Source organism: Spea bombifrons, chromosome 13 (assembly GCF_027358695.1).
Source record: "Spea bombifrons isolate aSpeBom1 chromosome 13, aSpeBom1.2.pri, whole genome shotgun sequence".
NCBI classification, from domain to species: Eukaryota; Metazoa; Chordata; class Amphibia; order Anura; family Pelobatidae; genus Spea; species Spea bombifrons.
This window is the reverse complement of record NC_071099.1, coordinates 8,309,528-8,333,468: the sequence shown is the minus strand read 5'-3', so window position 1 is coordinate 8,333,468 and position 23,941 is coordinate 8,309,528. Positions and strand designations below refer to the sequence as shown.

Here is a 23,941-nt window from a genome sequence, read left to right as displayed (position 1 = left end):
TAGGAAAAAAAGAAAAAGCCTGAATATAAGACGACCCTAAAGGAAAAAAGTTTTACCAGTAAATGTTAATTCATGCAAACTATTTTTTTTAATAAAAGCTGATTGAGAAAAATATTTTTTTTGTTTTTATTTCCTTGTATTTTCCAACCTGTCCCCCAGTTACGCACATCTGCCCCCAGGCTTGCCACTCCAATATGGCACTGTGGCTCATGATATGCCTTTTAACCCTCTATATGCCACTGTGCCCCATGGTATGCCTTTTGACCCCCTATGTGCCACTCTGCCTCCAGAAATGCCTTATCCCCTATATCCCATTCTGGCATTTAGGGGGTTAAAATGCATATTATGGGGCAGAGTGGCATATAGGGAGGTATAAGGCATTTCAGGAGGCAGAGTGGCATTAAGGGAGTTAAAAGGCATTGTATAGAGCACTCTGCCTCCAGAAATGCCTTATACCCCTATATGCCACTCTGGCATTTAGGGGGTTAAAAGGCATATTATGGGGCAGAGTGGCATATAGGGAGGTATAAGGCATTTCAGGAGGCAGAGTGCTCTATTAAATGCCCCCTTAACGCCACTCTGCCTCCTGAGATGCCTTATACCTCCCTATATGCCACGCTGACCCATAATATGCCTTTTAACCCCCTAAGTGCCAGAGTGGCATATAGGGGTATTAGGCATTCCAGAAAAGCCCTATGCCCCCATCTAACACACACACACTTACCGGTGCTTCCAATTTCCTGCTGTATTGCCGGGGCAGCGGGTTGACGTCTCCTTCCGCTGCAGCCGGAAGGAGGTGGAGTTGGCAGTGGGGGTTTGTCTGCGTCCGTCGCATATACCTTCCTCGGCTGTCAGAGATCAGAGTTCCCCGCACCGGTGCGGGGAACTCTGATCTCCGAAAGCCGGGGAAGGTATGCGCGACGGACGCAGACAACCCCCGCTGCTAGCCACACCTCCTTCCGGCTGCAGCGGACGCTGTCTACGCAGATTGCGTAGACGTCAACCCGCTGCCCCGGCAATACAGCAGGAAGCACCGGTAAGTGTGTGTGTGTGGGGGGTGTTAAATTGGGGGGAGACAGGAGGATCCAGGTCCCCTGCAGCGGCGCGGGGGATCTGGATCTTAGTCTCATAATCAGACCTCTATTTGAGGTCTGATTAGAAGACGACCCCGATTAGAAGACGAGGGGTATTTTTCAGAGCATTCAGAGTCTTATAATCGAGCAAATACGGTAAATCATTCTTTCTGATCTTGAGGAGACCTATAAGAAAAGCCATTTAACTAGTCTAGTAAAAGTAGAGTTTTAGCTGCAATAACAATATTTTAATGCATTTTTCTTTTGGGGTATTTTTTTTGGGGGGTTGAGTAATTTACTTGATTTTTAGTGTTGCAGAAGCTTTGTATACCTTAAATAATGAAATGCACTGGAGAGACATGCAACAAAACCATCAGAAACCGCAATGAAAATCTGCACCTGAGGACTGCAAACTGAATAGTATACTGGAATGAGAGAACTATAATTTACACAAGAGCATAGAGTAGTCTTATCCAGGATGACATATATGACAATGCTTAACATTTTAAACACATATGCATAAAATACTGTTCTGTCAGTGAATTATGTATAAAATAACAATAATGGCAAGAGGTAGGACAGATAAGTGGGCTTTCCTATGATGTAGACGTTTGAATTGTATGAAATTTTACTGGTTGTCCCTCTTCACCATGCTGCAAACTGATAGCGTGGGCCACGCCACAAATTCCCTGGCAGGGTAGAATTATTGTGGTTAAAATTAATATTCTTCCCAGAATACTGTAGCTGTTTCAGACTTTGTAAATTGGCCCCAAAGAAAAGGGTGCCATGGCTCTCCCTGAGTTTCGCAGGCACGTCTTTTGCGTGTCTTGGAGTGGGTCTATGGCCTTCCTCCAAAGCTATGGATCACCCTGGAACATTCTCAGACGTCACTTGACCCTGCAGTCTGGCATATATCTTTGGACGTAATTGCTGGGCCGATTGTCGAGCCTGCACCTACTGGATGAGGCCACAGTGAGGGTCTGGTTGTGCAGAGGCATGGGTGAAGGGCTGTCCTCCTACCTCTCACCGCTGTTATCCTTGTTGGATAATAACGACTTTCCGTGTGGCTGGGCCATGAGTTACTCATAATGTCACCTATGGTTAGGATCCCTTCCCTGACATTGAGGCTTTGAGTCCACTGTTACAAGTGAGGCTGGGTGGTGTTTGCACAAGGATAGAGCTATTCAGGTATAAGCAGATAACCCACTTCCGAGAATCCTTGCCCAGGAAGGGGGATCTGATTTATAAAATGCTTTGGGGCGTGGCTTCAAATCGCCTTAGTTGCTCATGGATGAATGGGAGGATATGTTATAACGCTCATTTTCAGAGGGGCTTAATTGCATCTAAGATAAAGGAAAATTCCTATAAGGCTTCAACTTTGTGGCACCGCACACCAAGCAGATTGATCCTGGGAGCTGGTGGCACACTGGGGAAGTAGGCACATAGCTCAACATTTGCTGTGGTTGTCCACTCATTCAGCCCTTCTGGAAATCCGCAACCCCCCCTTATCCATGATGCAATGCTACTTCATAACTACCCTCTATTCATTTCAGATTATAAATTTTCCTTAATCAAACATCCACAGCCAAAAGCATAATACCTCTGCACTAGGATGACCACATTTCCCGGATTTCCCAGGACAGTCCTGTAATGGAACTTTAAATCCTGGGTCCCGGGCAGCTTCAATCCAGGACAATCAACATGGTTTCCAAGGCTTCTTAATAATTAATATATCATAGTATATGTGAATCGGTGTATATGAGATATATATATATAATATGAAATATTTATGGGTATGTCACGGTGTGTACATGTGAATCAGTGTGTATGTGAGATATGTATATATATACAGTCACTGGCCACTTTATTAGGTACACCTTGGTAGTACCGAGTTGGACCCCCTTTCGCCTTCAGAACTGCCTTCATTCCTCATGGCATACTTCCTACAAGGTGCTGGAAATATTTCTCAGAGATTTTGGTCCATAGGGACGTGATGACATCATGCAGTTGCTGCTGATTTGTCGGCTGTACATCCATGATGCGAATCTCCCATTCCACCACATCCCAAAGGTGCTCTACTGGATTGAGATCTGGTGACTGTGGAGGCCATTGGAGTACATTGAACTCATTGTCAAGTTCAAGAAACTAGTTTGAGATGATGTGAGCTTTGTGACATGGTGCATTATCTTGCTTGAAGTAGCCATCAGAAGATGGGTACACTGTGGTCGTAAAGGGGTGGACAAGTCAGAATCAATACTCAGGTACGCTGTCACATTTAAACGATTTCCAATTGGTACTAAGGTGCCCAAAGTGTGTCAAGAAAATGACACACCATTACACTACCATCAACCAGAACTGTTGATACAAGGCAGGATGGATCCATGCTTTCATGTTGTTTACGCCAAAGTCTGATCCTGCCATCTGAATGTCGCAGCTGGAATCGAGAATCATCAGACCAGGCAACGTTCTTCCAGTCTTCCATTGTCCAATTTTGGTGAGCCTGTGCGAATTGTAGCCTCAATTTTCTGTTCTTAGCTGACAGGAGTGGCACCCGGTGTGGTTGTCTGCTGCTGTAGCCCATCTGCTTCAAGTTCTGATGTGTTGTGCGTTCAGAGATGGTATTCTGCATACCTTGGCTGTAACAAGTGGTTATTTGAGTTACTGTTGCCTCGAACCAGTCTGCCCATTCTACTCTGAGCGCTGATGTGAAAATCCCAGTAGATCAGCAGTTTCTGAAATACTCAGACCAGCCCGTCTGGCACCAACAACCATGCCATGTTCAAAGTCACTTAAATCCCCTTTCTTCCCCATTCTGATGCTCGGTTTAAAATTCAGCAAGTTGTCTTGACTACATCCACATGCCTAAATGTAGGGGTGCAGCCTTTTTCAATTGGCCCTGCTGCGGGCACCTAGAGCCTCCTTTCTGGCAGATGGTGGACGTCTGCGCAATGCAGACAAACCCCGCTGCTGCCGGAACTTCTGCCGGGGCTTCTATAACGGTGTGCTGGCGTGACATGACCTTCTGGTGCTCCACCATAGAAGCCCCAGCGGAAGTGCCGGCCAGCAGCAGAGGTTGTCTACGCACATCGGGCAGACATCCACCGGCTGCCCCCACTAGACACCAGTCTGGGGATGCATTGGTAAGTCTGTGGCGGGGGACAGAATGGCATATCTGAGGGGCATAAAGCATACCTGGGGGAATAGTGGCATATCTAGGGGCAGAGCGGCATAAAGGGAGAGTATAAGGCATATCTAGGGGGCAGAGTGGCATATCTATAGGTAAGGTACATTATGAATTAAGGGGGAACCTTAAAATGACTATTGGTTTTCCAAATTTCTGTTTGTATATAACATATCCTGTCAACAACATGACATACCAAAAATGTAAAAATACGTGTATTCCTGTTCATTAGGGAGAATACTGTTTTAACATTCCAATAATGTGCATTTTTTCTTTAAACCAGCACCAAACAAGGGTGCGGCGAATAATCAGGCCAATACGGTATGTTTGTAAACTAGACATCCCAGGGTATTTCAAATGCTGGTATTTTAACCCCTTTCAGTCACTAATTCTACCAGCCATCTTGCTATTTCAAGACTATTTTCTTTCAAATCTGGTAAATGTTCTCTTCTTTTTTATATTTTTTCTACATCTTTTGTACATTTTGTTGGAACTGGATGGCAAATCTAGTAAATCTGCCCTAATGTGCTATTTGGGACATCTTTGAAACCGGCCAATTCAATTTATCCCATCAAACCACATATGTTTCAAGACTAGACACCCCAGGGTATTTCAAATGCTGGTATTTTCCCCCTTTTCAGTCACTAATTCTACCAAGCGTAGTCAAAGTTTGTGATAGTAATTGTTTTGTGTTTTTTTCTACACACATTTACTTTTGGTATATACCACTGTCAAACACCATTCCAATATGTGTTCAACAACATCTCCCGAGTACAGTCATACCCCCCATGCATGGGCTTGTTGGTTTGTTTGGGGACTAAAAGGCCACATTTGGAAGTGTGCACTTTGAAGCCGGTCAGTTTAATTTACCCCATCAACTCATATACTTTTGAAACCTAGACACCCCAGGGTATTTCAAATGATTGTATTTTAACTCTTTCCATACACACATTGTACCACCAACCTTTATCAAAGTTTGCAGTAGACCAAGAGACCCTTTTGGAAACCTGTTTTTCTGTTTGTTTTTTTTAGGATGCCGCCATCTTGCAAGACCCAAAATCTCTCACAGTGGCGCTTGTGACTGCTCTCCAGTTTTATTGAGTTGTTTAATTTGATTTACTCTGAGCCCATAGCCCCTGGTTTTCTCTTTTGCCCTTTCATGGTAGTGTACTTCAGGTATGAATTTACCACTCCTGGTACATGTCACTGTCAAACAACACCCCAATATGTGTTAAGCAATATCTCTTGTATAGTACATGGTACAGTGATACCACACATGGGTTTGTCAGGTTATTTGGGAGGTAAAAGGACACTTTTGAGAGGTGTGCATTGTTTGGCATTTGGACATCTGGTCAATCTGTGCCCATGTCCTATTTTTGGGACATCTTTGAATCAAATCATACATTTTTTTAAAACTAGACATTTAACATGCCAGTATTTTAAGTCCTTCCACAAGATAATTATTTGTAAAGCTATAGCGCTAATATATATATAAAATATATATATAACATCCAAAATAATATACCGTATTTGCTCGATTATAAGACAAGGTTTTTTTCAGAGCAAATGCTCTGAAAAATACCCCTCGTCTTATAATCGGGGTCGTCTTATAATCAGACCTCAAATAGGTCTGACTATGAGACAAATAAGATCCAGATCCCCCGCAGCTGCAAGACCTGGATCCTCCTGTCTCCCCCCCCACCCTGTCTACGTGATTCGCTTAGACAACTTCCGCTGCAGCAGGAAGGAGGTGTGGCTAGCAGCGGGGGTTGTCTGTGTCCATCGTGCAGACCTTCCCCGGCTCTGACAGTCCTGGAAGGTCTGCGCAATGGACACAGACAACCCCCGCTGCTAGCCACCCCTCCTTCCGGCTGCAGCACAAGTGCGTGGGATCTACACACTGCCCCGGCTACATGACAGGGAAGTCAGAAGCGCCGGTAAGTTGGGGGGGGGTGTTAAATGGGGGGCATAAGGCATTTCTGGAGGCAGAGTGCTCTGTGAAATGCCTTTTAACCCCCTTAATGTCACTCTGCCTCCAGAAATGCCTTTTTAACCCTCTATACGCCACTCTGCCTCCTGAATGCCTTAAACCTCCCTATATGCCACTCTTCCCCATAATATGCCTTTTAACCCTCTAAATGCCAGAGTGACATATAGGGGTATAAGGCATTTCTGGAGGCAGAGTGGCACATAGGGGGTCAAAAGGCATATCATGGGGCACAGTGGCATATAGGGTTAAAAGGCATATCATGGGGCACAGTGGCATTTAGAGGGTTAAAAGGCATATCATGGGGCACAGTGGCATATAGGGGGTATAAGGCATTTCTGGGGCAGATGTGCATAACTGGGGGGCAGGTTGGAAAATAGAAGGAAATAAAACCAAAATATTTTTCTCAATCATAGCTTTTATGAAAAAAAAATAGTTTAGATGAATTAACATTTACTGGTAAAACTTTTTCCCTATAGGGTCGTCTTATATTCAGGCTTTTTCTTTTTTCATAAATTAATATTCAGATTTGGGGGGTGGTCTTATAATCAGGGTCGTCTTATAATCGAGCAAATACGGTATATATTATTTTATTTTTTTTTAAAGATTTTGTTGGAACTGGAAGGTTCCCCTGATGACATCAGTGGGGAATGTTTTTTTTTTACATGTTATCAAATTTAATTTATTAGTTTTTTTTAAATTTATTTTTCTAATCACAGTGATTAGAAAGCTGGGCATCCTGCTGCCGATCTCAGTGTTGCTCAATGCCTTGACATTGCAACATTACACCAAAACTGTTTGGGTGTTTAAAGTCATGACTGGCATGTCAATTGTCATCAAGGGGTTAATAAAGTGGAAAAGGTTAGGATTGTGGAGGAGATGATACACTCTTTCTCTGGAAGAATGCAGGCATATACTGCAACCTGGATAACATAGTTGGACTATTAGCTCAAAACCAAAAATGCGCTTGCGCTTGTCTCCTTTCAGATCTGCCCTCAGGGACTTCCTTTGTCTCCTCTCCCTCGACCCACTATAGGCTATATATATATATATATATATATATATATATATATATATATATATATATATATATATTATACTACATTATATACAGTCGTATGAAAAAGAAAGTACACCCTTTTTTAATTCTATGGTTATCAGGACATAATAACAACAATCTGTTCCTTAGCAGGTCTAAATATTATACACACAGCTAAATAATATCAGATGTCTTCCAATACCCAAGACCCTGGCTAATAATGTTTGCTACAGTTGCACAGGCCTTAATCTTTGAGAGAGATTTTTGTACCTGTTTTCATGGTGCTGTTTCTTCCAGCAGAAAAGGAGTGGCCATACCTGAACACTCGCTCACGGTCATGTAAACGTGGATTTGTCAGGATGGCAGAAGGTACATCCATCTCTGAAAGCAAAATGAACAGAAATGTTAATGTAGCTGTTAAAATACCTCTCAAAATAATTAAAAACAAATGTAAAGGAAATTAAATATTTTAATAAGAAGAATAATAAAGAAAACTAACATTGCATGTAGGAGTGCTGGCAGTATATGCTATATTGCCCAATGCATTGATTACCTAACAAAACAAGCAAAGAAATAAGACTTAATTATCCATTAAAATTATTACATTAACCCCTCAAATAATAGCTCCAATTAAAACTATAGTGGTAATGCAGTGCAGTTGTTAGTGACTAGGAGTGTAGACATTACAGATTGGTAATTGTTTACCACGGATATTACATAATACCATTACATATCGTCCCTCTGGGTCTGTTGTTACTTTCGATATGGAAAGATCAAGATGACTGTGGAATAAAATATACACACTCCTACTCCCATTTGATCACGACACGCCCACTACCTCCTGCACCCAACCCCTCCGAAGTTTACTGTGTTCCCCCATTTCTGAGCATGTCTCTTGGAGCAGGGCTGTCTGAGCCCATAAATAACTCAAGTGTTTAAGAATTTAGACCTTTCAACAGGATTAGATATGCTGTTCACATTCCATAAGACTACCTTTAAACGTTGGGGGATTAGTCTGGGCTTCAAAGAGAAGGACATTGTGTCAGGGATTGGTAAAGTGATAATAATTGATAATGAAAATCGTTGCCAACTATTTTCATTATCGATTAGTTGCATAGACTTTATCGAATATAAGATGAGGGTTTTTTCAGAGCAAATGCTCTGAAAAATACCCCTCATTTTATAATATGACCTCCATCACTAAGATCCAGACCCCCGCAGCGCTGCAGGGGGCCTGGATCCTCCTCTCTAGCAGCCGGTAGATGTCTGCACGCATCGCAGACAACCTCCGCTGCTGATGGCATTTGCGCTGGGGTTTTTGTGACTGAGCACCGGAAGGTCACGTCACGCCGGCACTCAACCACAGAAGCCCCAGCGGAAGTCCCGGCAGCAGTGTAGGTTATCTACGTGCATCGCACAGACGTTCATCGGCTTCCAGAGAGGAGGATCCCTCGCAGCGCTGCAAGGGACCTGGATCTTCCTCTCTGGCAGCCGGTGGGCGTTTGTGCGATGTGTACAGACATGTCAGTAGAGGTTTATATACGTGCATCGCGCAGACGTTCACCCACTAGACACCAGGGAGTCTGGAGCATGGGGGGCAAGTCTGGGGGGGGGAGAGTGGCATATCAGCGGTGCATGTGGCATAGCTGTGGTTATAAGGCATATCAGGGGGGCAGTGTGGCAAATCTAGGGGTATAAGGCATATCTGGGGGTGGAGTGGCATATCTGGGCGTATAAGGCATATAGAGGGGCAGAGTAGCAAGACGTGGGGCAGATGTGCATAACTGGGGGCAGGTTGGCAAATAAAAGGAAATAAAAAGTCTATTTTTCTCAATACTTTTATGAAATATGAAAAAATAGTTTACATGTGAATATTTACTAGTAAAACTTTTTAGGTAATAAAACCTAGTTTGAGAAATATTGTGTTTGGGTTACTTTTTAAATATAGTTTGTATTAGTATGTCAGTAAAAAAGGAAGAGGATAAATGCCATTGTGATAATGAGATACAATGACACATGTTAATGTCAATTTTATGTTAACCCCTTAACGTCCACTGACGAGCCAGGCATGTCACGCAAAAACGGTCAGGTGACCACCAATGACGTGTCTGGCACGGCGTTTCATTAAACAAGTTTAGAAACTGATCTACGATCACTTTCTTCAAGATCAGCATCAGGAGCCATATCTGGCCCCTCCCCGGGACGCCGGTTTTAAAAGAGTGTTGGTGAATGGCAATGGTGTTGCTGAAATGCCTCAATAACGAGGCATCCAGCAACACCGAACACTCACCCCAGGACACGCTGTGACTGTTCCGGTGTCACGGCTAGAAGAACAGCAGTGCAGGAACTTGGTAACATCAACCGGGGTTCTGGAGCGGATCAGGATATTAGCCGAATAAACGGGGAGAATAAATACACTGGGGACGTAGTCGTTACACAAAGCCGAGATCAGGGATATGTGAGAACAGGATAGTCGAATAGCAAGCCGAGTCAAACGCAGGAGACAGACAGGAACGTCAATACATGCCAGGGTCAGAGCCAAAATCACAGGAGTTTATTAAAACCAAAATGCACAAGGCACTATCATAGGCACTGATCTAACATAACTGCCAGGTTTAAATAGTCATACAGATTTAATTTCCCACCCAGGATGAAGAGGAAGCTTGGAACGCATAGGTGACATGCTCCTTTAAGAGGCTGTACGGATCCTAGAGGAAATCCGATTCATTATATTGGCCACGCGTGGGCGCCTGACAGAGCCAGAGACCATGCGGTCGGCGTTGGGGAATCCTGGCGTCAGCTGCTGGTGTCGAGGGACTTCGGAGGGACAGCGGTTCGGGCGGACGGAAGGTAAGTACACGTAGTTACATCCAGAGAGCTGTCACAACCGCCACTGCGAGTGATTTTGCTACTCGCAAGATGGCGGCAAAAAGTTTGCCAGAGAACGCTGGCTCCATTTGCAGATTGAATACTCCATTCAACCATGCAAGTCAATGGAGCCCAGCTTTCTAATCACAATCTGATTAGTAAAATATTTTAAAAATAATAAAAACAAATATGGAAAAAAAAGCTACACAAAAAATAAAAAGTGGTAACACTTAAAAATAATTATGCATCAGGAACCATCCAGTTCCAGCAAAATGTAAAAAAAAAAGTCCAAAAAGAAATAAAGTGCAAAAATAAGTGCTGTATCTTCCCAAAAATCTTGACATGAAAAAGTTAAAGCATTTCAAATACCAAAGGGGTGTGTAACTTTAAAAACAAATGAATGGTTTGATGGGGTAAATTGGAGTGGCCGGGTTAAAAAATAGGGCATTGGCACAGACTGACCAAGATGGGGGCAAAAAGCGCACTTCCCAAATGTGGCCTTTTAGCCCCCCAAACACCAGACAAACCCATGCATGGGAAGTATCACTGTATTCGGGAGATATTGCTGAACACATAGAGGTGTTATTTGATAGTGACATATACCTGGAGCTATAAATCTATACCTGAAGTACAATTTGCGTGAAAATTTTTTTTTACAAAAATTACTACCACAAACAAAGGCTGGTGGTAGAATCTCATGCATGGAAAGGGTTAAGATACTAGCATTGGAAATACCTTGGGGTGTCTAGTTTTTAAAAATATATGGTTTGATGGGTTAAGTTAAATTAGCCGGCTTCAAAGATGGCCCTATTAGGACATGCGGGCAGTAGGACCAGATGTAAATGTTCCAAGTTAAAAAAATGCGCACTTCCTAAATGTGGCGTTTTACCTCCCAAGCAACGCGACAAACCCCTGCATGGAGGGTATCACTGTACTCGGGAGATATTGCTGATCACATATTGGGGTGTTTGAAAGTGACGTATACCAGGAGCTGTAAATCCATACATGAAGCTCAATTTTTGTGATAAAAAAACCCACAAAATAAATTACTACCACAAAGTTTGACAAAGGGTGGTAGTAGAATTAGTGCATGGAAAGGTTAAAATACCAGAATTTGAAATACCTTGAGGTGTCTAGTTTTCAAAAATATATAGTTTGATGGGGTAAATTGCATTGTCCGGCTTCAAAGATACCCGAATTAGCAGATGGGGCAGAATGACCAGAAAAATGGTTTTAAAATAGCAAAACACTACTTGTACTTATTGCCCAATAACAGAAAAAAGCAAAACAAAAACATAAAAACATTGGGTATTTCTAAACTCAGGACAAATAGTAAAATCTATTTAGCAGGTTCTTTCATTAGCTTTTTTCGATGAGTAAAAGATTTTTCAAATAAAAGTGAGAGTTTTTTTTTTTCCATCATCATTTTTTTTTAGGAAATAAGATAATGGCATCTGACAATATATAACAAAAAAACAATATATAACTTGTGTGAGTACACTAAACGAGTGAGGAGAAAATTACATCTAAACACGAGCACCGCAAAAGTGTTAAAAGAGCCTCGGTCCCAAAGTGTTCGGTGTCGCTGAATGCCTTGTCATCGAGGCATTTCAGCGACACCATTGAAAACGAGCGTCCGCCGCCATACAGTTTATGACAGATGTTAACGCCCCAGGGAGGGGCTAGACATGGCCCCTGATGCCGATCTCGGTGTTGCTGAATACCTAGACAGAGGCATTACAGAAACACAGTTTAAGCAAAGAAAGTGATTGTAGATCACTTTCTAAGCCTGTTTAATGAAATAATGTGCCAGGTACATCATAGGTCGTCACCTGACCGTTTTTGCGTGACGTGCCTGACCCGTCATTGGATGACTGAGTGATGCTTCTCTATAGTATGGTGGTTTGAGTAAAGTAAAAGCGTTAATCAGTATGGCCCATGAATAGCTTTGCACACATAAAGGCCGCAAAGTTCAAAGTCCCAGCCGTAGTATCCCACTGATATGTAATAGTAGGAGCAATCTGTTTAGATAAGGCATCCCAGCAGGCTGCGGATGTAATTCGGAAACAAATAGTCGTGGGACGGGTAGTTAGCCCGGCATCAGTGTGTGCGTGTGTTTGTTACCGTTCTCCGAGTGCCTCCGTTAGAGGTGATAGAAATTTCGGACCTCCAATCTCATTTTGTTTGTTTGTGTTTTTGGGGGGCAAAAATACCACATTTGGGAAGTGTGCATTTTCCAAATTGGAATTTTGACATGTGGTCATCCTGCCCCCATGTGTTTTTGAGACATCTAGGGAAATTCAATTTACCCCATTAAACACTCCATGCATATGTTTGTTTTGATATCTGATCAGCCTGTGCCCATGTCCTACTGGGGACATCATACATTTTTGGAAACCGCATACCCCATGGATATTTATAACGCCAGTATCCTAAATCTTTCCATGCAAGGATTTTTGTGAAGATATAGAGCAAATTTTAGGACATATATATTACTTCTTAATATATATCTTTTATTTTACTTTTTTTTTTTTACATTTTGTTGGAACTTGAGGGTTCACCTCATGGTGACATCAGTGGGGAATTATTTTTACATGTTACCACACGTTTATCTTTTTTTTTTTAAATGTATTTTCTTAATTTATTTTACTAATGCCATTGTAAGTAATAAGGTGGGCTCCATTGACTTGCATGTTTGAATGCAGTACCTGAATTCAACCTGCAGAATTCAACCTTAGCGTTCTCTGGAGGTGCCAGAATGATAACAGTGTGCCCTGGGGTGGGTTTTCAGTTGTGCCGAATGCCTTGACTTCTTCAACAGGCGGGCGGCACCATATTTAACTCCATGGAGTGAACAAATGGGGCCCCCGCAGCAGATCTCGGTGTTGCTGAATGCCTCAACATGAAGGCACTACAACAGCACCATTTGGGAGAAGAAAGCGATTGTTTAAAGTCAGGACATGTCAGGCATATCAATTGTCGCCAAGGGATTAAAAACTGTCTAGTACAACAGACATTTGCCCTAAAGGGATCCATTTCTAAAGTGGATGTAAAGACAAAAAAGTTGATCATTGTTGTTTGCATATGCCTACCCAGAATCCCAATCGTTCTGTTGGAAAAACAAGTGTTCTAGTGGATATAGATGAGCATTTCATAATGCCTCCACAATATGCTTGTATGAATATTATGACAATCCAAGGAATTGTGGTGAAGGGGATTGATGTATCTCCCCATATTCTGCAAGGTTTCTACTTAATGTAATGTAGAATATTAGCCCGAGGATAATATATTACTGTAATGCAGATATTGTACTTTATATAGTTTAGTATAGTTTGTGAGCCTTGGGGTGAGGCACTTTGAGAGTAGGTTAAGCTAGTTCTCCATTCCCCATTTTTGAGGTTGCTGGGAGACTACATATGAGGTATCTGGTTTGAGAGTTCAGCACCCTGTTTTATCTCACCTGCAATAGCTAATTAATTACATGTGTTGTGAAGTACCCTGCCAAAAAGGAAGACAGAGTTTGCATCCTGTGAGGAGTTACTGAGAAAAAGCTGGTAATTTGTTGGGGCATATCCAACCCAATCAGCATTTCATTTAGCTTAGTTGGTGCTCAATAGAGCAAGACATTTGTTTTTAATATACAGTGTTGTAATTTGCCTAATTCTGGAGCAATGATAAACCGAAGCCATTTTTTCTTTACCCATTTGTTTACCCTATTATGTAATACACCCTAACACCCTTTAGAGTGTAAGCTCATTTGAGCACTGCCCTCCTCACCGTTTTTTTCAAAGTCAAATTGTTATGTTATATACTGTTTGCTATGTCCTGTCACTATATATATATATATATACACATACATACACACACACATTATACATATAATACACTCTGACTCTAACACTATTGTGTGGTACACATACACACTGACAAACACTATACAGTCGTGGCCAAAAGTTTTGAGAATGACAGTGTTAAATGACATGCTAAAAGGTCATGTCTACAAATGCTCCCAGTTTAGGGAATAAGATCCATGGACTTGTAACAGTAGTGGAAACCGAGAATGTTGATATAGTCGCTGTTACTGAGACATGGTGTAATGAAAAAAATGACTGGGACATATCAATAACAGGGTACTCTTTATATAGAAAAGACAGAAAAGGCAAGAAAGGGGGAGGGGTGGCTCTATATGTGAAAAATAACATTACAATTTGGCAAAAGTAAAGTAACTCGTGTATGTGTGATTTATAGACCCCCAGGACAAGTAGAAGAACTAGATAATCTACTAGTGGAGGAAATTGCTAAAATGACTGAAGGGGGAGGTTATAAGCATGGGTGACTTTAATCGTGCTGATATGAACTGGAAAACCAAAGCAGCTGGTTGTGCCCAGAGTGCAGATCTTCTTAACTCCCTAAAGGGATTACCTTTAACCCCTTCGTGACAACTATTTTTTTCTAATTATTATTATTTTTTTATTTATTTTTACGAATCACACTGTGATTACAAAGCTGGGTTCCATTGACTTGCATGGTTGAATGCAGTACCTGTATTCAACCTGCAAGTGGAGCCAGAGTTCTCTAGAGAGTCTGGAGCGGATGGCGGATCACTTGCAGTGGCGGTTGTGACCACTCTCCGGAGCGGTCACAGCCCGTCCTGGGGTAAGTGTTTGGTGTCGCTGAATGCCTCCTGATCGAGGCATTTCAGTAACACCATTGAAGTTTAGGAGTTGATCGTTGATCGCCTCCTAAACACTTTTAAAACGGGCGTCCGCCGCCATACATTCACATACACCCCACAAAAACACTTGGAGTATTGTGTATAGTACTGGAGACTGTATCTCCAGAAGGATATAGATATGTTGGAGAACGTTCATAGAAGGGTTATTAAAATGGTTCATGGATTACAGGATAGAATTTACCAGGAAATTACCAGGGAGGATATCATAGAAACATTTAAATACTTAAAGGGAACCAACACGATAAAGGAAGAGAGTTTATTTAAAAGGAGAAATACTAGGACAAAAAGAGTACATAGTCTTCAGCTAGAGCGGCAAAGGTTTAAAAGTAACATCAGAAAATATTACTTTACTGAAAAGGTAGTGGATGCATGCAATAGCCTTCCAACAGAAGTGGTAGATGTTAATACAGTGAAGACATTTGAGCATGCATTGGATAGGTATAAGGCTAAGATAGATATAGGATAAGGCCAGTTACTAAGGCCCATGGCATACTGAATGGGCCGAATGGTTCTTATCTGCCGTCACTTTCACAAGGTTTGCTGCTTCAGTGTTCTTAGATATTTTTGTCAGATATTACTACGGTATACTGAAATATTTCTTTCATAAGTGTCAAAGGCTTTTATTGACAATTACATTAAGTTTATGCAGAGTCAATATTTGCAGTGTTGACCCTTCTTTTTCAAGACCTCTGCAATCCGACCCTGCCATGCTGTCAACTTCTGGGCCACATCCTGACTGATGGCAGCCCATTCTTACATAATCAATGCTTGGAGTTTGTAAGAATTTGTGGGTTTTTGTTTGTCCACCTGCCTCTTCAGGATTGACCACAAATTCTCAATCGGATTAAGTCCTGGGGAGTTTCCCGGCCACGGGCCCAAAATTTCTATGTTTTGTTCCCCAAGCCACTCAGTAATCGCTTTTGCCTTATGGCAAGGCGCTCCATCATGCTGGAAAAGGCATTGTTCGTCACCAAATGGTTCTTGGATGGTTGGGAGAAGTTGCTCTTGAAGGAATGTGTTAGTACCATTCTTTATTCATGACTGCATTCTCGAGTGAGCCCATTGATTCATCAGAGAAAATGACTTCAACCCAGTCCTCAACAGTCCAATCCCTGTACCTTTTGCAGAATGTCAGTCTGTCCCTTATGTTTTTCTCCTGGTGGCGCCCCGATCCCGCAGCTGAATCAACTTTAGGAGACGGTCCTGGTGCTTGCTTGACTTTCTTGGGTGTCCTGACGCATTTGTCACAACAATTGAACCTCTTCCCTTGAAGTTCTTGACGATCCGATAAATGCTTGATTTAGGTGCAATCGTACTAGCAGCAATATCCTTGACGGTGAAGTCCTTGTTGTGCAAAGCAATGATGACAGCACATGTTTCCTTGTAGGTAATCATGGTTAACAGAGGAAGAACAAGGATTTCAAGCACCATCCTCCTCATTTTAAAGCTTCCAGTCTGTTATTCTAACTCAATCACCATAACAAGAGTGATTTCCAGCATTGTCCACAGCAACACTGTGTTAATGAGAGAATCACTGACATGATGTCAGCTGATCCTTTTGGGGTTTAGTTCATTTTTGGGGTTTTAAGTTCATTTTCATGGCAAAGAGGGACTTTGCAATTAATTGCAATTCATCTGATCACTCTTCATAACATTCTGGAATATATCCTAATTGGGAAAAGAAAAAATGTTGGTGCGCTAAACTAGTCTCAGGCTCAAATAATACAAATGTATAATACGAGGCCTACCAAGTAACCATGTAAGCATTCTGCAAATACAGTGTATTGGCTTTACAATGTATACAAACAACAAAAACTGTCAACTTTATTAATATTAATATTTGTCATTTTCACAACTTTTAGCCATGACCATAGACACAAATAGACTAACTCTAACACTATACATGCACATACATACACATTGACTCAAACAGTACAGTACACACACTAATCTCCCTTCCTCTCCTTCTCCCTCTCGTGTAGGCATCTATGTGGTTGCAAATGATAATCCAGTGTGGCTGTGTGATAGGTTCACACCTTTCCTCCCATGTAATGTCTTAAAAAGAGGTTATTCTCCACCCTAAATGATAAGTTACCAAATTTCAATTTTATACATGTGGATAGGTCTCACATTCAATAGATGAAATCGTGAGCACAATTATAAGAAAGGACTGAGAATTCAAAATAGTAAATTTATTTAAAAATAATAAAAATTACAGAAATCCAAAATTAAAACAGAGTATAACATAGAATGCCTGTTAAAGCTTATATGCATAAAAAATAAAAATAAACATACCAGTCAGTCTCGATATGAAGTCTGCCCCAGAGTATAAACAAAGGCCTACATATATATAAGATTTTGTAACTAGACCTGCGTATCGCTACCTCAAAAAGAGTACTAACGGTCATAAAAAACTCAGGAGAGAATCAGGAGAGGAAAATCGCCAAGGCCAAGCTGTTGATCATTTTTACAGAATAGCCAAAACATTCTAATCTTAAAACATTAAAAAAAAATCTTTTGTAACAGAAACTACTAGTACTGCATAGTTAAATCCTTAACCTTAACTTCTACTGAGACCTGTAACAGTCATTAACCTTAACTTCTACTGAGGCCTGTAACACCTGGCAATAATATGTGTTTAAGAGTATTTTGCCTAGCTGAGTAGCGTGTAAATTATGGCTGATAGTTGTATGTATGCTTGAGCGTGCATCATTGTGGTGTCAACCATATGTTTGTATCAATGTTGTTAACCCCTTCATGACAAAGCATGTACAGGCTCACAATGCATTGTTTTTAATGGGTTTAAGGACAACCCATTGGTGCTTAAGGGGTTAAAGTGTGCATTTCAGAGTTTTTGAGATCGTCAGGGTGGCTGAACCTGATTTGTGTGATGTGAATGTTTCAGCACGGCTTATCGGTAGCTTATAAGTAAGGTAGTGCCCATCACGGGATCAACTGAGCCCCAACCTCCTCACAAGGGCTGCTGAGCTGAGCCCTACAATCTAAACTAGTGGGACCCAACCTGCACTGGTTGGTCCCCAGCTTGTGTGCCCCCAGGTGCCCAATCTGTACCCCAAACCCACAGGGGCCTGATCCTCAGAAGAGATAGTCCAATCTAAACCAATTTAGAGGCCTAACTAAAAGATCTTTTTTTTTTTTCAAAATCAAATGTTTATTTGGTTTTATTTTATAATGGGGGGGATACAGAAGGAAAGAGGGGAGGGGGGGGTATCAACTTCATCAATGAGCATGTACAGAACATGGAAAACTGCCTGGATCACCGGGCAGTCCCACCAAATGTGGAGCATGGTGCCCACATCACCGCCACACCTCCAGCAATGATCCGAAACTTTCGGGAACATAGTATGAAGTCTCTGGGGTATACGGTACCAAAGGGTACCAAAGGGAAAGGATCTTGTAATTCGTCTCCTGATATTTAGTTGCCCGAGAGCTCTTATGCGTGAGGGTAAAGATCTTAGTCCAGTCCGCGTCTGAGAGTTGTGTCGTACAAGAAGATTTCCAAGTCGAACAGAAGGGGGGTCTGGAGTCGGAAGATGGTGTCAGTAACATAGCGTAAAGCAAGGAGATGGCCCTCTCTGGCGAGCGGTCACGGGCGCACAAGTGCTCAAAGTTCGTGAGGTCCCTGTATAGACAGCGCTGGTTGGGGAGAGTGGCAACGTAGTGGGTTATCTGGTGGTACGTGAAGCGGTCCCGCCAGGAGGGTAAAGGAGGAGCGTGGAGGGCCGTTAAAGGCAGATCCCCCCGTTCCCCAAGGAGAGCATGTAAGTGGACAGGGAGAGGGGCGCCCAGAAACTCCAGGCGTCTCCAATCCCGTCCCGGTATAAAGTCCGGATTCCGCCAGAGGGGAAGCATGGGGGATGGCGACGTAAAGAGCTGGGCCCGACGCCCCGAGCCTCTCCACACCACCAGGCTAGCGGAAAGTAAAGGTTGCTGTGTCACACCGCAGCCAGCTCTGGGGCCCCATAAAGCGTGGAGCATTCGTCCCCTAGAGTCCCCCAGTTCCAGCTCGACCCAGGGTTTAGCGTGAGGGCCCGTGATGTTCCATTCAATTATGCGCAACAAATGGACAGCCTGGTAGTATTTCCGAAAGCCGGGAAAAGCCAGGCTGCCCCGGCCCTTTGAGCGTGTAAGCTGTGTAAATTACGGGCTCTTATTGCCCCAGATAAACTTGGTGATGAGCGAGTGAAGCTGAGCAAAGAAAGCCCCGGGACTCGGGTCGGTAATGTTTGGAGCAGATTCATCTTAACCGCGTTTACCCGACCCATCCAGGAAATATAGAGGGGAGACCATTTATGGAGGTCAGCGGACAGGGCGGTGAGTAGCGGGGCGCAATTAGCGCGGTAGACCTGTGACAGGTCAGCAGTCAGCCAGACCCCTAAAGTAGCGCATCTGGGTCAAGCACCACTTGAAGGAGAAACTGGATCTAAGCAACGAGGTCTGTATGGGCGGAATGGATATATTAAGGGTCTCAGACTTGGAATAGTTGATCTTAAGGTTGGAGAGATCTCCGTATAATTAAAATTCATGCATAATGTTCGGCAATGTAACTCTTGGATTGGTAATTACAAAAAGGAGGTCATCTGCATAGGCCGCCACTTTGTGGTGCACCTCCCCTGCACAAAATCCCTGTAAGTCTACATTGGACCTTATGGCCGCAAGGAAGGGCTAGAGAGATAGCACAAACAGAATCGGCGAGAGGGGACAACCCTGTCTGGTGCCGATCCGTATCGTCACTGGTCACGATAAGACGCCATTAACTCGGACGCGGGCGGTGGGTGATGAATATAAAGCATCAATCCATGTCAACATATAAGGGCCCAAGCCTTGGTGCTCCAGGGTAGCCCGTAAGAAGGACCAGTCCACCCTGTCAAATGCTTTTTCAGCATCAGTGGACAGGGGCATTACCTGTCGTGCCTCCTTCTTAGCTCTATGGATGATGTTGAGAACCTTAACAGTATTGTCACGGGCCTCACGGCGGGGGATGAATCCCCCCTGATCTGAGTGTACCAGATGAGGTCGGAACCGGCCAAGCCTAAGGGCCATCCTCTTTGCAAAAAGTTTTAGATCGGCGTTAAGTAACGAAAACGGCCGGTAGCTTTGGCATAAACTCGGGTCCTTGCCCACGCTTCCATGGCCTGGGGTGGTAAGCGGAGACCCTCCCGAATAGAATTTAGAGCCCGCACAAAAAAGGGGTACAGCTTTTACGAAAATGTCTTATAATATCCAAGGAGCAGGCCGTCCGGACCTGGACATTTGTCCTGCTGGCTAGATTTCAGTGCGAAGAAGAGTTCGGCTTCGGAGAAGGGGTCCTCCAAAGTAGAAGCCTGGTCAGGTTTGAGTTTGCAACGAACGTGTCTGTCAAGGTATTGGCGTAACCGATCTCGTGCAGCAGGCTGAGTGCCCTGGGGATCGGACGTACGTATATTGTATAGCGATGTGTAGTAGGAATGGAAGGCCTCAGTAATCTGGGCGGGGAAAGGGGAGACCTGGCTACTGACCTGGCTACCTGCAGTCTTAATCTTATGTACGTGCGATCTGCGGTGCTGGGGGCGTAACATCCTGGCAAGTAATTTGCCACATTTGTTGCCATGCTCGTGGAAGAAACGTTGGCTGTAGAGGGAAGCCCGCCTAAAGCGAGAGTTTAGAATATCAGAAAGTTGACCTCGCGCAGCCAGTAAGGCATGGTAAGAGTCAGGCAACAATGAGTGTTTATGGAGAGTTTCAAGGTGCATTATCTGCGAAGTCAATTGGTTGATTTCCCTCGAACGTGCTTTCTTAATTTCTGCACCCTTTCGGATGAGAAAAACGCGTATCACACACTTGTGGGCCTCCCATAACACCAGAGGGGACATCTCCTGCGTGTCGTTGTCTTGAAAATAACTTCCTAGCTCCGTCTCAATCTGGGCGACCAGGGACTCATCAGTCAAGAAGGAGTCGTTCAGTCTCCATGTCCATTCCCGTGCCTTATACAGCGGGGACGCCATAGTCATAAGCATCGGGGAATGATCCGACCCGGTCATCGGAAGGATAGAAGCGGTCAGCAGCAAGTCCAAGTGAACGTGAGAGAGGAATAAATAGTCAAGTCTGGAGTAACGATTGTGTGGTGGCGAGAAAAACGTATAGTCACGCGTCGTAAGGTACAAGGAACGCCAGCAGTCGATTAGGAGGAGTTTCACTAGGGTGCCCCGAATGGAACGTAAACGGTTATCAGGTAAGCTACTAGTGCCGGTCGACGTGTCCGTCAAGGGGTGCAGAGGGGCGTTCATATCACCCCCTACAACCAGGATACCCTCCTGGAAGTCGGAAAGGGAGGAGGCAATGGACCGAAGAGCCACATCCTGGCCAGTATTAGGAAGGTATATGCTGGCAAAGGTGTACATGACCTCTGCGATGGAACCCTTAACGAACGTATAACGGCCAGAGTGGTCCAGTAAGGCGTCTTTGACTAAGAAAGGGACCGTGCGGGCTATGAGAATAGCCGTACCCTTAGTCTTGGCTTCCTGGTTATTGCTGAAGAAACCCAATGGATAGTCAGTATCTCTGAGACTGGGGGCCTGCCCTGCTTTAAAGTGGGTCTCTTGCTCTAGAGCGTTTTTTACGGGCAAGTTAAGGCTGAGGCGTTGGCTGAGTAGAACGTGAGCGAAGAGGGCTGGTAAGCCGTCATGATGAACGTGAACGGGGTGGGAGAGGTGGAAGAGGGGAAAACCTCGAATTAGGGGGACACCGGGACGGGCACTAGGGGGAGGGGTAGGAAGGAGATGTGTGTCAATCGCCGGAGGCAGTTCCACACTCCAAATATAGAGTGCGGGATCCCCGGTAGATGGGGTATGACACCAGGTCCTGTAGGGGCCGAAAGGCGAGCAGGCGGAGGAGAGTGCATTAAGCGAAACCAAACAACAGGAGGTGTCTGGAAACGACAAAGTAACGACAGCATCCAACCACCCACTCAAGTGCAACAAAACGAAAGGTGAGCACCTTGTAAAACAACTTGTAGGCAGGTATAATTAACCAACATTAAGGCAAGGATCAGCATACATAACGGTCACAGAGATTAATGAACTACTCCAACGCAGGGGGATATAGTGTGTGAGCGGGAGAAAAAAAAAAAAAAAAGTAAATACCGTATTTGCTTGATATATAAGATTATAAGACGACCCCCCAAGAAAAATATTTTTTTTGTTTTTATTTCCTTGTATTTTCCAACCTGTCCCCCAGTTACGCACATCTGCCCCCAGGCTTGCCACTCCAATATGGCACTGTGGTCCATGATATGCCTTTTAACCCTCTATATGCCACTGTGCCCCATGGTATGCCTTTTGACTCCCTATGTGCCACTCTGCCTCCAGAAATGCCTTATACCCCTATATCCCATTCTGGCATTTAGGGGGTTAAAATGCATATTATGGGGCAGAGTGGCATATAGGGAGGTATAAGGCATTCCAGGAGGCAGAGTGGCATTAAGGGAGTTAAAAGGCATTGTATAGAGCACTCTGCCTCCAGAAATGCCTTATACCCCTATATGCCACTCTGGCATTTAGGGGGTTAAAAGGCATATTATGGGGCAGAGTGGCATATAGGGAGGTATAAGGCATTTCAGGAGGCAGAGAGCTCTATTAAATGCCCCCTTAACACCACTCTGCCTCCTGAAATGCCTTATACCTCCCTATATGCCACTCTGCCCCATAATATGCCTTTTAACCCCCTAAGTGACAGAGTGGCATATAGGGGTATAAGGCATTCCAGAAATGCCCTATGCCCCCATTTAAACACACACACACACTCTGATCTCGGGGAAGGTCTGCGCGACGGACGCAGACAACCCCCGCTGCTAGCCAAATGGGGGGGGGTTAAATGGGGGGGGGGATCCAGGTCCCCTGCAGCGGTGCGGGGGATCTGGATCTTAGTCTCATAATCAGACCTCTATTTGAGGTCTGATTAGAAGACGACCCCGATTAGAAGACGAGGGGTATTTTTCAGAGCATTTGCTCTGAAAAAAACCTCGTCTTATAATCGAGCAAATACGGTAATTCACCCCCAAACACACAGCTCCAGGGGTACTCATATGGATGTAATGCATGTTGTAAGAGGCCGACATCCAGGCTAAGCCGAGGCAGACTGAGGCGTCCACGGGGGACCAAGAAGACCGCCGGTGTTGTGCCACATGGCAGTTGTGCCTACACAAGGTCGTCACGCACAGGTGGAGGGCGTGAGAAGGCAGCGGTGACAGAGGAGGCGGGTGCGAAAAAAGAAAGAAAAAAAAAGGGGGGGTGTGTATGTTCATGTGCGGTGCAATGTGGTAGGTCACGGGATCAAAAAGATAGACGGCCCTGCAGCGCTTACGCATGAGCGTAGAGTGCGGGAAGGCAACGCAGAGACAGTCAGGTGGGCTGCATGGGAGCCTAGTGGCGTATGGGGCGACCTAGGTTCAGGAGACTTACAAGTAGCAGTGGGAGGCAGAAAAATAAATATGTATATAAGTATGGGAGTGTAAACGACAAAAAAACTAAATCGCAAAAATAAACAAAGATAGACGAATGTCTCACGTGAACCCCAAGCGCTGTGCGGTGGAGAGTGTCCAAGTCTCTATGTGGCCCGGCTGTACAGTCTTGCGGGCAAACTGAAGTAAAACGCATTACACACGGTGCAGGTCAAAAGAAACATTCACCCCTCCAGGTGTTGAGCGCGGGCGTCCTCTTCGGCAACTCTCCGGTACACATGGGACGAACTCCTCCGGGTCGCGGAGGTCGGTGTCGTTGCTGGCGCGGTCCAGAGGTACCGGCGTTGTCGTTGAGCCAGTCGCTCACTTCTACCTCGGGTAGGTCCAGGGCTTGCAGGAAGGATGGCACATCATCAGGGGAGTGTAGCGTGGCAGGGCAAAGGGATGGCCCTATCTACAGGCGATTTTATGGTCTTGGAGCACAGTGGTAAGCGGACGAAGGGCACGTCTGGCCTGTAGGGTGTAGTGGGACAGGTCATGATAGAGGGAGACCTGATAGCCCTCGAAGTCCCAGGATCTGCGGGAGCGCGCCTTCAGCAT

General features: G+C 44.2%; 1 protein-coding gene across 3 annotated transcripts in view; it reads right to left on the bottom strand.

Annotated features, from left to right (window-relative positions):
- EZH1 (enhancer of zeste 1 polycomb repressive complex 2 subunit) overlaps window positions 1-23,941 on the bottom strand; it is a 114,805-nt gene that overhangs the window by 60,903 nt on the left and 29,961 nt on the right. For all 3 annotated transcript variants that reach the window (XM_053454211.1, XM_053454210.1, XM_053454209.1), the window contains one exon: window positions 7,551-7,661. In XM_053454211.1, coding sequence (XP_053310186.1) covers window positions 7,551-7,661 — 111 coding nt within the window. The remainder of the gene's footprint in view (window positions 1-7,550; window positions 7,662-23,941) is intronic.